This window comes from Prionailurus viverrinus, chromosome C1, assembly GCF_022837055.1.
Source record: "Prionailurus viverrinus isolate Anna chromosome C1, UM_Priviv_1.0, whole genome shotgun sequence".
NCBI lineage: Eukaryota > Metazoa > Chordata > Mammalia > Carnivora > Felidae > Prionailurus > Prionailurus viverrinus.
In genome coordinates this window covers 196,375,755-196,390,427 of record NC_062568.1, presented here as the reverse complement: position 1 = coordinate 196,390,427, position 14,673 = coordinate 196,375,755, and the positions used below count along the sequence as shown (strand labels likewise).

General features: G+C 49.1%; 1 protein-coding gene across 6 annotated transcripts in view; it reads left to right on the top strand.

Moving 5' to 3' along the window:
• Window positions 1–14,673, top strand: part of NIPAL3 (NIPA like domain containing 3) — a 65,349-nt gene that overhangs the window by 38,934 nt on the left and 11,742 nt on the right. Inside the window, exons 9-13 of one of the 6 annotated variants that reach the window (XM_047868986.1) lie at window positions 450–538; window positions 1,966–2,029; window positions 4,772–4,866; window positions 6,180–6,317; window positions 9,208–9,330. In XM_047868986.1, coding sequence (XP_047724942.1) covers window positions 450–538; window positions 1,966–2,029; window positions 4,772–4,866; window positions 6,180–6,289 — 358 coding nt within the window. In that variant the 3' untranslated portion in view covers window positions 6,290–6,317; window positions 9,208–9,330. Of the gene's footprint in view, window positions 1–449; window positions 539–1,965; window positions 2,030–3,533; window positions 3,591–4,771; window positions 4,867–5,613; window positions 6,142–6,179; window positions 6,318–9,207; window positions 11,539–14,673 lie in introns of those variants that run through there. The other 5 variants (XM_047868983.1, XM_047868984.1, XM_047868987.1 and 2 more) reach the window with 5 other exon arrangements.

Genomic DNA, 14,673 nt, shown 5'->3' with positions numbered 1-14,673 from the left:
CCACTTGTTCACTGTCTCCCCCCCCCAAATATAAACATTAAAAAAGTTTTTTTTTTTTAATAATTACAGCAATAGGCAGAATGTGCTAAGTGCTGTAAGTTTCTTGGACTATATACAAGGACAGAAGTGGCTCTTTTTAGTGGGGTGGGGATGCTGGCGACAGTGACGGGAGGAGCGTGAGAAGGGCGTTTCGGGTGACGAGGACCCTGTGGCCAGAGAGGTATGAGACCGGGAAGGCATGGCCCACGTGGGGAACAGGATTGTCCAGGGGACAAATGGGAACAAAAGCGTGGACCCCCGACCGAGAGAGGCACAGGGGTGGCATCTTTGTAAACCCAAGGGATGTTCCTTCCTGCGCCATCTTCATTTTTCAAACCGAGCCTGCTGTCATCAGCTCTCACCTCAGCCTTCCTGACATGCCCACTGACCACAGTGCTCTTGTGTTTAAGGTTTTTAAGTCAAGCCTCACAGATGTACGACTCCTCTTTGATTGCCAGCGTGGGCTACATTCTGTCCACTACCATTGCTATCACAGCAGGTAAGGGTGGCGATCGCTAGATTCCTGTCTCCCACCTGCGCAGCAGGGACATTAGCCCAGTGTGGAGGGACGGGGCTCTGCCTCTCTCAAAAGGCCAGTTCTGCGGACTTGTTCTACCTCTCAGAGTCGTGTATGATGTCATAGAGAAAGTGCAGGATTTCGGGCCAGAGGGACCCGGCTTTGCACCCTAGCACAGACACAGAGCCGTGTGACCCTAGGAAAATCACTTAACCTCTCTGAGCCCCGGTTCCACATTCATAAAATGGGAATAACACTCACGTCCTAGAATTGAAACACACACAAGATATACTTTGTACGACTGGCACAAAGTTTCTCCAGCGGTTTTTGCCATCATCTGCTAGCTCCACTAAGTGATCACAGATTTCTTCTCTATAATTTTTAGAGATTATGTCCGGATGAAGCATCTGTCATGTAATAGGTGCTGAGTAAGCCGTCATCAGTTTGGCAGGCCCCCTTTCTTCCTCTCCACCCCTACTTTTTCTTCTGAGGTGGCTTCGGAGGCTGCAAGCATATCAGAGTGTGTTTGTTTTTAAGGGTCGATGAAGATGAAAATCTCCGAGGTAATAAGGCCAATAAGAACAGTGTGCCTCCCTTTGAGGAAGGCCCGGCCGTAAAGCCAGATGTTTTGCACTGCCCTTTAGGCAAGCGTGCCAAATCCACCTCTGTGGTGGGAACAAGGTAGGCACAGGTCCTGGCAGAGCCTGTGCTGAGAGCAGGACCCGGGATCCCGGGAGGCGTTGACCCAGAGCAGCCAAAAAGTGAGCCCGCTGCACAGACTTAAGTCATGATCCAGAACTTGGGTCCAGTCAGGGTTGAAAGGAAGAGCCAACAGCATGATCAGAAGCTGGGCAGGAATCCGGAGCTCAGGGACACAACATGAAGCCCCGGGAGGTAGAATGAGTCCAGACAGACGCAGGCTGCAAGGCGGGTGAGGGCAGCCAGGCCCATGTGGCTCCCGGTGCAGGAGCGGGCCTGCAGGCCTGCCATCTGCTGGCCACGCCAGGTTAGAGAGCTCTGACAGCTTAACGCCAAGCCTTGCCTTTCCCTCTTAGGAAAGACGGGGGAAGGGAGTATATAAAAACTGGCAAAGAAAGTCTGTAGTTTCGTTTATAGTGTGTTTAATTGGGGGAGGCTGGGTGCAGGGTCCGTGAGAACTCTATAGAAAAACAAGATGGAGATAAGAGGGGTGTAGGAGAAAGAGAAGACAGTCTCTCTCCTCCCCCCCCTCCCCACCCCGCCCCGAAATGGCTTTTATTCCACTCTTCTGACATCTACCCTGCTGGTCATGATGTTTCTGATCACTTTGGTTTCCTACAGGGAAGAGAGTTTAGCCAAATGCTAGACAGACTGGCAAGAAGGTGATTTGAAAACAGCTCACCCATATTTCCTATTTTCTGCTGTTCCAGGCGCAGTATTTTACCTGGACTTCATCGGGGAGGATGCGCTGCACATCTGTATGTTTGCACTGGGGTGAGTTACGTCCTGCTGTCTGGCCTGGGGCATTGCCTGGGGCCAGAGAACTCCAGGCAGGTTGCCTCTCTGGCCCCACTATTGCTTCTGCCTCTCAGGCAATCCTTTAGATCCCAGGGAGCAGCCAGGATTTGGAGCTTTGTCCTCCAGAGGGTGAGGCTTTTCCTCCCAAAGGGCTTTATCTCCCTCCCCCTTCTTCTCTTGTGGGCTCTAATCTCCTTGTCATTTGGAAAAGATCCCATTTTGACACATGAAAAGACTCTCAGCCTCACCCCAGATCACAACAACGCATTTTTTTAAAGTTTAGTTTTTGAGAGGAGGGGGAGGGGAGGAAACGGGGGGGAGGGGAGGAGAGAGAGGGAGAGAGAGAGAGAATCCCAAGCAGGCTCCACTCAGTGCAGAGCCTGACACTGAGCTCGATCCCACAACCATGAGATCGTGACCTGAGCCTCTATCAAAACTCAGATGCTTAACTGACTGAGCCACCCAGGTCCCCCCCAGAAATGCATTTTGAAGCCAAATGAGATGCCATCATTTTGCAAAAAGTAACAGGATTAATAAGCCATGTTGGCAAGAGGAGAGGACGAGGAGGCCAGCTCTCTGCCACACCGAGAGGATGTTTAATGCCAGAGGACAATTTGGCAATGTCAATAAAAATTGTAAGTGAGCGATGTTCGGTGCAACATTCCATTTCTAATCACTTATCTTGGAAAAATCATTGAAATGGGACGCAAAGACACATGTATGAGGCTGTTTTTTAGTTAAAAAGTTAATTGTACAAGCAAAAAATTGGAAGTAGCCTAAATACCCAGCAATAGAATACAGGCTAAATAGATTGTGGTATGTCCATATAATAAAGTACCATGCTGCCATTTTGAAAAATTGAGGTCAGTCTATAGGTACTGACATAGAACCATGTCTAGGATATATTTAATGGAAAAAAATACATTTTTTAAAAATGTATAGTCTACCCTATGATCTAGCAACTCCACATCTAGATATATACCCAAAACAAGTAAGTACACATTGACAAAATGACTTGTACCTGAATATTTATAGTAGCTTTATTCATCATATGTCCAAATGGATACAACCCAAATGTCTATACACAGGAGAGTAGAAAGCAAATGATATAATATATTAAGACAGTGGGTTCAATATAACAAAACCAATGAACTACTAATATATACAATAAGGTGAATGAACCTTAAAAACATTTATCAAGTAGGGGCACTTAGGTGGCTCAGTCAGTTGAGCATCTGACTCTTGATTTTGGCTCAGGTCATGATCCAAGGGTCGTGGGATCAAGTCTCACTTCGAGTTCCATGCTGAGCATGAAGTGAAACCTACTTATCCTCTCTCTCTCTCTCTCTCTCTCTCTCCCTCCCTCCCTCCCTCCCTCTCCCTCTCTCCCTCTCCCTCTCTCCCTCCCACCCCACCCCACCCCACCCCCTGCCTCTGCCCTGCTCACACACTCTCTCTCTAAAATTAATCTAAAAAGCAGGGCGCCCAGGTAGCTTAGTCAGTTGAGCATCTGACTTTGGCTCAGGTCATGATCTCACAGTTTCTGGGCTCTAGCCCTGCGTCAGGCTCTGTGCTGACAGCTCAGAGCCTGGAGCCTGCTTCGTACTCTGTTTCCCTCTCTCTCTGCCCCTCCCTCTTGTGCTCTGTCTCTCCTTCTCTCAAAAACAAACAAACAATAAATAAATAAATAATGAAAAGTTTATTAAGTGGAAGAAACTAGACAGAGTATATACATGCTGTATGATTTCACTTATAAGAAGTTCAAGAACAGGCAAATCAAGTTTTGGGTGATAGTGGAGGTCAGAACAGTGGCTTCCTCTGGGCCAGGGTTAGCATGGATTGGAAGGGGCGTGAGGAAACTTTCTGGGGTGGAGGGGATGCAAATGTCTCCTCTGTGGACCTGTGTGGCGATCACACAAGTGTCCACACGGACCAGATTCATCGAGCGCTACATTTAGGGTTTGTGCATTTTACCGCATGTAAATCACACCTCAGATTTTAGAAAGCGTGTTTATTTATCTAAACTCTAGGGAAAAAGGAAAAGACTCTAGAAGAATGTACACCTGCGGAGGGAGGGGGGTGGGATTAGGGGGAGATCAGGGGCTTTTTCACTTTTTCTTTCTCTCCTATACTGATTGAATTTAGGCCACAAAGAATTTTTTTGATTTAAACAAAATATTTTGGGGGGCACCTGAGTGGCTCAGTCGGCTAAGCGTCCGAACTTCAGCTCAGGTCATGATCTCTCAGTTCGTGGGTTTGAGCCCCGCATCGGGCTCTGTGCTGACAGTTCAGAGCCTGGAGCCTGCTTTGGATTCTATGTCTCCCTCTCTCTCTGCCTCTCCCCCATTCATCTCTCTCTCTCTCTCTCTCTCTCTCTCTCTCTCTCTCTCTGTCTCAAAAATAAATAAACATTAAAAAAATATTTTTTAAGGGGAGGTTCTGAAGACACAGGCCAAATGGAAGGGAAGACATTTTGCCCAGGAAGAGTCTAATTTATCCTGATTAACGCAGTGCCGAGCGGAAGGGTGTGTGAGGCCGTCGTTTATCTCCAGTCTGCTCCCCGCCCATCTCAGGCCCCCCCGCCTCCCCTGGGCTGTTCAGCAGCAAACCCCCTCCCTGTGGCCTGTGACCCTCTTTTCCCCCTCACCTGGGCTTGAAAGTAGCCCTCCCAACCTCACTCTGGCCTTTTTTCTCTCCCTCCCTTGCCCCTGTTCTCAGGTGCCTCATTGCATTCTTGGGTGTCTTCTTAATCACCCGTAACAGGAAGAAGGCCATTCCATTTGAGCCCTATATTTCCATGGATGCCATGCCAGGTAACGTTAAAACCCCATGTGTCCAGCTGCCAGCCCATCCATATAGAATGGCTGCTACTTCCTGTTTAAAAAGAGACGGCTCTCTGCTGGGTTTGGTACAGGGAAGGTGTGCTGTGCCGTTATGGTGTGACTGTCTCTCTCTCTCTCTCTCTCTCTCTCTCTCTCTCTCTCTCTCTTTTTTTAAATCTCACTGTGCCAGATAGGAGGCAATGGTTGAGGCACCTCAGTTGGTTTTGAGCCCATCTCGCCAGTTCCCGTGTGTATTTTGGGATCTCTTAAAGACAATCCTGATTCACACTGGATAGAATTATGATCTGTCCATCAGGCTTTGTACCTGTGAAAGGAAAACTCCACTCATCCAGTTGGAATAGAACGACCAGAGAGGGGAAAGAATATAGGATGAATGAAATTTAAATACTATAACCTCACTCCTTAGATTCCACGAGGGAGTGGATTGTTCTGGAAAGCCTAGTTTCCCAGGGAGCTGGGGGTTCACACTGAGCAGCACAGGCTCAGATGTGTTTCGTCCTTGACAGTCACAAATGCGTGAATCAGCAGAGCACTGCACAAAAGGGAGCCGTGAGGGCTGTGGAGAACTGGGGCGTGCCCGCCCAGCCTCTCCAGGGACCCAGATGAGAAAAGTTAAGACACTGGGCCAGCCCCATCCAGGTTTGCCCACCTAAGTTCTGTGGGTTGCCGGTGACCACCTGCTTTCACTTTTTAGCTCAAAATTAATTTTTATTTTAGATATAACGGCGGAACTCTCTCCAGATCATAATCCCCACCCTGCGTTAAGACAGCCTAATGAAGGGGCACCTGAGTGGCTCAGTCGTCCGACTCTTGATCTTGGCTCAGGTCGTGATCTCACGGTTCATAGGATCAAGCCCCAAGTTGGGTTCTGTGCTGACAGCTCGGAGCCTGTGTGAGACTCTCTCTCTCCCCTGGCTCGCACGCTCTCTCTATCTCTCAAAATAAATAAGCATTAAAAAAAAAAAACTTCTTAAAAAGCCTAATGAACAAACTATAACCACACTGAAGGCATCCGGTAGTCCTTAATAAAGGATGCTGGGATACAGCTGTGTTCTCAGGGCTGACTGAGGTGCCCCTGCTTTAAATGGCCCTATGGTTTGTGTGTCTTCTTTTATATTATTTCCTCATCTTGCTCTCAAGCTGTCGTCTGTCATCCGTGCTGTTACCAGCCTGCCTGTGTACAGCAACTCCAGGTCCAACTTCTCATTTGACCCAACGTGCTCGAATTGTATATAAAATTAAGATAAACAAGCTCTGAGTTGGGGCCTTACGGTTTCTCCTAGGAGTTAAGTGCATGAGCTTTAGTGCATGGACTTCGAGAACATCTAATCTGGCTGCTCAGATGCCTTTTTTGCTTACTTCCTTGTTTCTCGGCTGTGTCCCGGATAGATGAGGGCGCTGGATAGCTGAATTCCAGATAGGTGAGGTGTCAACTCTGTGTGTGTGCAAGTATGTGTATGTACATGTGTGTTTGTGTGTTCACAAACTGTGTATGTGTATATATCTATATGAGTACTTGTATATGCATATATACAGATGTATTTTCCAGTGGAAAATAGAAGGTAACCTAAGGTAATCTTAGATATCAACATTCTGTGGTCTGTTTGTGGATGTGGCTCTGGGCTTCCTCTTTGTACCTTGTGACGGGTGGGAAGTCAGAGGTTGATGAAAGGAGACCCTGCCCTGTTGCCGCGGCGCGTCAGACACTTCCGAGTGGACGTGTCCCGTGCCACGTGGGCTTGGAGTTCTGGTGCCCTGGATTCCGATCCCAGCTCTATGTCCACCCGCTCTGTGACCTTGGGCATGTCCTTGGACAGGCCAAGGCCTCTGACCTTGTAAATTGGGATTCCTTCTCTCAGGGTAGTGGGATAATATGTGAAAGGCTCCCTTGCACGGTGTCTGCGACTTGGTAGATGCCTGGTTCAGTTTGGTTTCACTTCCCTTTTGCTTTAAAAAAAAAAAATCTTTGAAAATTTCAAACACGTGTTCAACCTGATGCCAGGTAGAACACGAAAAATAAAAAAAATTTTAAAAAAAAGGAGGGGGACGCTGGCTGGCTCAGTTGGTGGAGCACAGCATTCTTGATCTCGGGGTCATGAGTTCAAGCCCCACATGGGGTGTAAGAATTACTTAAATTTTAAAAACTTTCAAAATAAATTAGTTAATTCATTAAATTAAAAAATAATAATAAAACTGTTTAAAACCAGTGCCTTTCCTACTACCTGTATTCCCTGGTCAGCATTAGAGCCTTGCATTTGGCCTACCTAGATTGACCTTCACAACCGACCAGTAGCTACAGTTCAAGAGGCATTCAGTTTCTAAAAAAAAGGAGAAAGCAGGGGCACCTGGGTGGCTCCGTCGGTTAAGCACCCGACTTCAGCTTAGGTCATGATCTCACAGTTCGTGGGTTCCCCACATCGGGCTCCGTGCTGACAGCCTGGAGCCTGCCTCAGATTCTGTGTCTCCCTCTCTCTCTCTCTCTCCCCTTCCCTCTGTCTCTCAAAAATGAAAAAACGTTAAAAGAAAAAAAAATTTCTTTTTTTAAAGGAAAAAGCAGCCCGATAGCTGGGAGCTGCCTTGGCAGCCACTGCTGGACCTTAGCACTCCCTGCCTGAAAATAAACAATTTCACAGCACATCAACATCAGACAAGGTCCCTCCAAATGGGTAGATCAAGATACAGACAGGACCACTCCACTGTCATGTATGAACACAGACAAAACACGCACATTGTCCCATCCACAGAGGACTGACCATCCACCTAACACAAGTGACTGCTGCCTCCTTACCAATCACAACATTAGTCTCAGTACAGTCTTCTCCCCATCTAGATAAGAATTATTCAGATCCCCAAGTACAGAATTAGTTCCACTTCCCAACAGTATCGAATCCAGAGCAAAGCCCTGCTTCCTGAAAACTCCTCCCCCAAATCACCTAACTCAAATCCAAATCCTGGAAGTCTTTTCTAACACCCTCTGACTGAGAGGTCTCACAGTCCCCCCACGGTGCACATCGCCCTCAGTTTCCATAAATCAGTTAACCCATAATTGTTAGACTGTGGGTGTGGTCCTGCTGCTTAAGAACTTTGAAAACATCCAACAGCTAAGCCGTGCCCCGTAAGCGCACCCTTTTCCCGAAGGAACAGGCACCCCCCTCAGCTTTTGTAACTTCACCCCTTGGAATCTGTGTCCTCATCCGGATAATGAGGCTCGGATTGGGGGGCGGGGGGGGGGTATTAAGTGGAAGTGGGCAGGGCGGCCCCACGGCATTCCTGTTAAGAGTGTGGGCTTCAGCGCTCAGACCACCCGAGTTTAAACTCTAACGCTGCCACTTGCCGGCTTTGGGACCTCAAGCGAGTTCTATAACCTCTAACCGCCTCGTTCTCTTCCTCATCAGTAGTTGTGAGGATCAGATGAGATCAAGCTTTTTTTCTGCCAGGAGCTCAACACTCAGTACCCGTTAGCTGTCCTCATGCTCCCTGTGGTTACCATTGTGATGTAGAGCGCTTAGCCCAGAGCCTGGGCGCAGTCGGGAGTCTGGCACCTGCTGTTATTGCCTTCAGAGTTTCCTGGAGGACACTTTGAGTTCAGTTTCCTACGACAGTCTAGCGGCAAGAGAATTTGAAGTCTCAGTTCCCAGGCCAGGAAGAGAGTTGCCCTCCAAGGTCAGGTCCTGCCTGATGGGGAAAGTGTAGAACAAGGCTAACGGAATTCAGGAGTAAAGTCCCTGTTCTCAACTGTAAGAAGAAATCCAACATCGGTATGTGCCCAGGAGCGGTAGGCAGAATGGCACCTGCCCTCCATGCGGATCAGGGATGTTAAATGTTAAAGGTCAAACTCGCCTTCTGAGTGTCCTGATGCGTCTGGCACCGCCGCGTGTCCATGACACGAAAGTTACCCTCCCTCTTCTCCCAGGGGGATAATGAAATGTGCTGGATCCTGATTTAATTCCGCAGGAAAGTATTGGCATCTACCACGCTCGAAGCACGGTGCTGGTTCTGCTCCCCCTGGGGCCCAAACACGCGTTCCCACCTCGTGCTAGGCCAACCCATGGTCTCTCTTGACAATGGCCGGTCTGTGTGCATTATTTCCTGAAGATTCGTCCCCGGTTGCTTAGCAACCGTAATATTTCTAGCACATATTTCTGGATGTTCTTTTTTCGATCGAAAGCATTCAGGAAATTGGCAATGCACGTGATCAGCGCCCCCAGCACTATAATTAGCCTGCGATGGGGTGGAGGAAGACGCAGTCTCCTGTGCCCCACCCCCACCCCTTACCACGTAATGATGTGGAGAAAATGGATTTCATTTCAGGTATGCAAAACATGCATGACAAGGGAATGACGGTTCAGCCCGACCTCAAAGCTTCTTTTTCCTATGGGGCCCTGGAAAACAACGACAACATTTCTGAGATCTGCGCTCCTGCCACGCTTCCGGTCATGCAAGAAGAACACAGCTCCGGGGCTGCCCCCGGGGTTCCCTACCGAGTCCTGGAACACACCAAGAAGGAATGAGCCCACCTCGCTCCCTTTATAACTGCTCAAGCCCTGCCGATAGTGATTCAACCCTGAATTCTGAAGTTTGCCTTTCGAGTCTTTTTTTTTTTTTAACCGAGAACTCTCCGGAAGGGGATCTGGAAGAGCCTTTGTCTCTGGCAAAGAATATATTATCTTGGCTTGGAGATTCCGGATGTCCAGGGTGGTGGTGGGGTGGGGGAGGATGAAAGCAGTATTCCGGGGTGGGTGGGGCGAGTGCGGGATTCAGACCCCGCCCCGTTCCGCCCCCACCCCCACCCCCACCCCCGGTCCCCCAGGTTGGGAGAGCCCCCATCACCCTCGAGGATGGTAACTGAACATCGTAACTGAACATCCCCCGTCGGCGACCGCAAGCTGCCACATTCCTCGCAGCTGAAACAAGACAGATCCTGCCCTCTCCTTTCCACATCGAGGGAGAGGCTGGGGACCCCTGAATCCAGTCTTCCCCTTGCCTGATCCTCCCCATCTCGCTCGCGATTCCATATTTTCACGTAACGTTTGCGTTATCTTCACATGGCATAGCGGGCCAGCCCCGGGACCCTTCTGTCATTCACCTGCAGAAAACGCACGTGTGCCCCTTCCGGTTGTCTGTGCCTTTCTAGCGAAAACGTGCTTGATGTGTTCATATTCCACCCGCGCTTGAAAGCTAATTTGTTTTTGGTTCTGTGAACTGTATGATTGCCTTTTTTTTTTTTAACCCCCCCCCCCCCCAAAAGGAACGGAGAAGTTAAGAGAAGGAGGGAAATATCGTTCAGGAGCATCGGTAATGATACGTTAGCCTGAAAAGGAAGAAACATCCCTTCCCATCTTACAAAATGCGGTCGCATCACTTACAAAAGGATAGAAAATCTGGCTCTTTTATTATGGGTATTTTCCTGCACACCAATGCCCTCTGGGAGGCCTGGGGGCTCTTATTTCAGAGACAGCCTCCATCATTCCCCCTCCATCCTCTCCTTTATAGATCAACCAACCAGACTTGAATTATTAGTTAATTAACTTGGAGCTGATAGAGACGCTGGGTCCTCCTTTCATACGGTCCCACATATGTCTGGAAAAGCGAGCGTTCTCGGTAAGGGTTGCTGCTTTCTTTCAGGCTACTCACGTGATTGTCTTCCCCTAGACTGACTATACTTTTGAGAACGGCAAGAGTTTGCAAATCTTAGCATAAGGATCCCCTAAGGAGTTTATTTAAAATGCAGATTCCTACACCCCAAGCGCGGATATTCTAAGTGGGAATGGCCCAGAAACGGAGTCTGCGTTCTTAATTGGCAGTACAGGTCATTCTGATGCATGTAATCCAAGAATCCCACACCTCAAAAGCCTAATAATTGCGAGAGACGGTCTGCTACAACCCCCGGGGGGCTGACACACTCCTGCCTGGAAAGTCGGAATTAGCATTCCTTGTTTCCCGTCTAGGGTTCACTTGGCAGGTCAAATAATTCCCATAGGATCTGTGGCATTCATCCATCCAGTGATAACTACTTAGAACTACACTTGATGTTTCCCTAGGCAGTCTTTAACTAATAGGCAAGATAACAGTGTTAATAGACCAGTGTTGATAGATCATTAACCTTTATGGATTGTGCTTAATACCGATTTAGTACCTTGACTTCAAGACCCGGCATCTGTCGCCTGTGATAACCACTTCTGTATTGTGTCTTAACCACTTCTGTATTGCGTCTTCCATGCCTAACAAGGCAGCAGACGGTGACCTTTTTTCTTTAGGATACGTGTCCACTCAGTTCAACAATATTTGTGAGGCATTACCTGTGTGTTAATAAGCGTTTGGATGGTGAAGGCTACAAAGAATGACCATGGTTCCTGCCTCCCCAGACCAGCAGAGGAAGACACATACCCAGGAAACCGTGGCAGGGCAGGCCTGGAGAGGCGCACCTTGCAACAGTGGGCCACGGAAAAGGACAGTTTGAGGGAGGGGGCGCTGCCAAAGGTCAGACCCCAAGCCTGGAACAGGGTACTCAGAATTGAAGGTGATTTGGGGGTGCCGGGTTGGCTCAGTAGAGCACGCAACTCTTGATCTCAGGGTTGTGAGTTCGAGCCTCATGTGTGCTGTAGAGTGTACTTAGAATAAAAATTAAAATTTCTGAAACTATTCAGTTTCAATTCATTTTATTTATTTTTTTAAGTTTATATTTGACAGAGAGAGAGAGAGAGAGACAGAGCATGAGTGGGGGAGGGGCAGAGAGAGAGGGAGACACAGAATCCGAAACAGGCTCCAGGCTCTGAGCTGTCAGCACAGAGCCTGACGTGGGGCTCGAACCCACGGACCGCAAGATCATGACCTGAGCCAAAGTCGGACGCTCAACCGACTGAGCCACCCAGGCGCCCCATCAATTAATTTTAAAAATAAAAAGAATTGGAGATGTTTGGGGCCTCACTCATTGATGGGGGCAAATCTTACTAAGGTTTGAGCAAAGCATAGAAGTTAGGGCTGACCAGCAACACCCGCCCCCCCCCACACACCCCCCAGGTAGAGGGGCCAGCGTTTGCAAAGGCACAGTGATAGGGAGTGGGTGTTGACAAAGAAAGGAGAGGCAGAGAAGGTGGTGGGAGATGAACCTGGAAAGATAACCAGTGGAGGGGCGCCTGGGTGGCTCAGTCGGTTAAGCATCCGGCTTCAGCTCAGGTCGTGATCTCGCGGTCTGTGGGTTCGAGCCCCGCGTCGGGCTCTGTGCTGACGGCTCAGAGCCTGGAGCCTGCTTCCTATTCTGTGTCTCCCTCTCTCTCTGCCCCTTCCCCGTTCATGCTCTGTCTCTCTCTGTCTCAAAAAATAAATAAAAGTTAAAAAAAAAAAAAAGATAACCTGTGGAGGCCAAATCATGGAGGCCTTGAATACCTGACAGAAGAGACCAAGGTGCATCTTAGTGGGCATGGGAGCCATTGATGATCCATGAGGAAGAGAACGGCAGGATCAACGCTGATTGGAAAGGAGGACTTATGCAGAGTGTAAGAGAAAGAATCTGAAGGGATAATAAAAGTCACTTTTCAAGGTCAAGCTGCAAAGCCTGCAAGAACAAAACACAAAAGGAAATTAAGATCTGGTTTTGCTGCTATTCAGATTTTCCAAGTGATTTTTCTGAGGTGGGCAGGGATGAGGTGGGAGGGCAGAGCGGATAAATGGAAGGTGAGCAGGGAAGCCATTTATTTTTTTTAATTTTTTTTAACGTTTATTTATTTTTGAGACAGAGAGAGACAGAGCATGAACGGGGAAGGGGCAGAGAGAGAGGGAGACACAGAATCAGAAGCAGGCTCCAGGCTCTGAGCCATCAGCCCAGAGCCCGACGCGGGGCTCGAACTCACAGACCGCGAGATCGTGACCTGAGCTGAAGTCGGATGCCCAACCCACTGAGCCACCCAGGCGCCCCGCAGGGAAGCCACTTAAATATGTGAAACCCAGGTGATCATTTTGGTGTATTATGTGCTCCCAACCTTACTCTGCCCCTTCCCTGTTTGGGTTATGGGCCTTTTAGTCCCAATCCAGGCAAGAATGAGATGAGTGGGTAAAAGTGCATTATAGTTTCCGGTCAGCTGACGGTCATGGTTTCAGTGCCACTCAGGCATTGCCCCCGGGGCCTGGGGGCCTCCCCTGCCTTCAGGTTGGGGGTGATGGCATAGCTGAGCTCCAGGAAGGCTGAGCAGAGAGTGCGTGGCAGCTTCCTGAGGGGAAGCCGGGGGCAGGTAGGTACCTGGGTATTCTGGAAGAACAGCTGATGTGGATTGGGGCGCCTGGGTGGCGCAGTCGGTTAAGCGTCCGACTTCAGCCAGGTCACGATCTCGCGGTCCGTGAGTTCGAGCCCCGCGTCAGGCTCTGGGCTGATGGCTCAGAGCCTGGAGCCTGTTTCCGATTCTGTGTCTCCCTCTCTCTCTGCCCCTCCCCCGTTCATGCTCTGTCTCTCTCTGTCCCAAAAATAAATAAACGTTGATGTGGATCCAGAGTTCTGAATCTGCCTTGGACTATCTTCTCCCAGCTTTTCTCCCCAAGTGTCAATGAGCTGTTAGCTGGTGACACTTGCTGTTGCGGGACGGGGGTGGGGGGCAAGCAGACATCAACTTTCCGCTCACATATTCCCGATTCTTTATTTTTTTCTCTCGGCTCTGACATCCCCCAAGCCCTCTTGAATGCTCCAAGCAACGTTAAGTCTCCCACCTCTCTCTCCTTCCTAGCGGCCAGTGCCTACACCAGGGTCACCAGACCTGGGTTTAAACTGTCCGTTGTTCTCTGGTCTTCCCCCCTCCACTCCACTCTGCCCCCCCTCTTCTCAAGGCTGGGACTCTGGGTTCTCTAACCAGACAGCTCAAACCCAGGTAGGTGCCCGTGGGCTTTGTCGAGAGCTCAGCCCCTCCCCGCACCCCTCCCTTGAAGCGATGATGCCGGGTCACCGGGGTTCCTGCACCGTGGAGCCGATTGCTGGGTAGGAAGGGAGGACTGATATGTCCATTGCCTTCCTGGTGGAAACCAGCCACCTCGATGGTACTGTGCACACAAGACAGCCATCAGGGTGGTTCGTGTTGGAGCAACTCCACCCTGCACGCGTATGAACTCCAAATCTGGTCCAGCAGTGGCCGGTAGGCAAAAAAATACACTGCGTGCTTCTCTGAGAAGCTGTGTAAGTGAAGTCGCCTTAGAATATATTCTGCGTGGGGGCGCCTGGGTGGCGCAGTCGGTTAAGCGTCCGACTTCAACCAGGTCACGATCTCACCGTCCGTGAGTTCGAGCCCCGCGTCGGGCTCTGGGCTGATGGCTCAGAGCCTGGAGCCTGTTTCCGATTCTGTGTCTCCCTCTCTCTCTGCCCCTCGCCCGTTCATGCTCTGTATCTCTCTGTCCCAAAAATAAATAAACGTTGAAAAAAAATTAAAAAAAGAATATATTCTGCGTGGATGCTTATATTTCGTGAACTTCATGACTGATACGACATGTCGTATGTCTCAAAAAAATAGGTGTGTTAGCTGCAAATAACATTACGAAGTGGTGTTTCGTTAAAAAAAAAAAAAAACCCATGTGGTACCTGTTGAGTTTGAGTCTTATGTTTGGCTAGTGCTTTCTAAAGTTATCTAGAACGGTGCTGCGCCATAGAACTTTCTGCAAGGGTGGGATTGTTCTATGTCTGTGCCGCGAGGTACAGCAGCCACTAACCAGATGTGGCTATTGAGCCCTTTAAATGTGGCAAGTGCAACCTAGGAACTAGGTTTTTAATTTTATTTAAACTTAATTAAAGTTAAATACCCA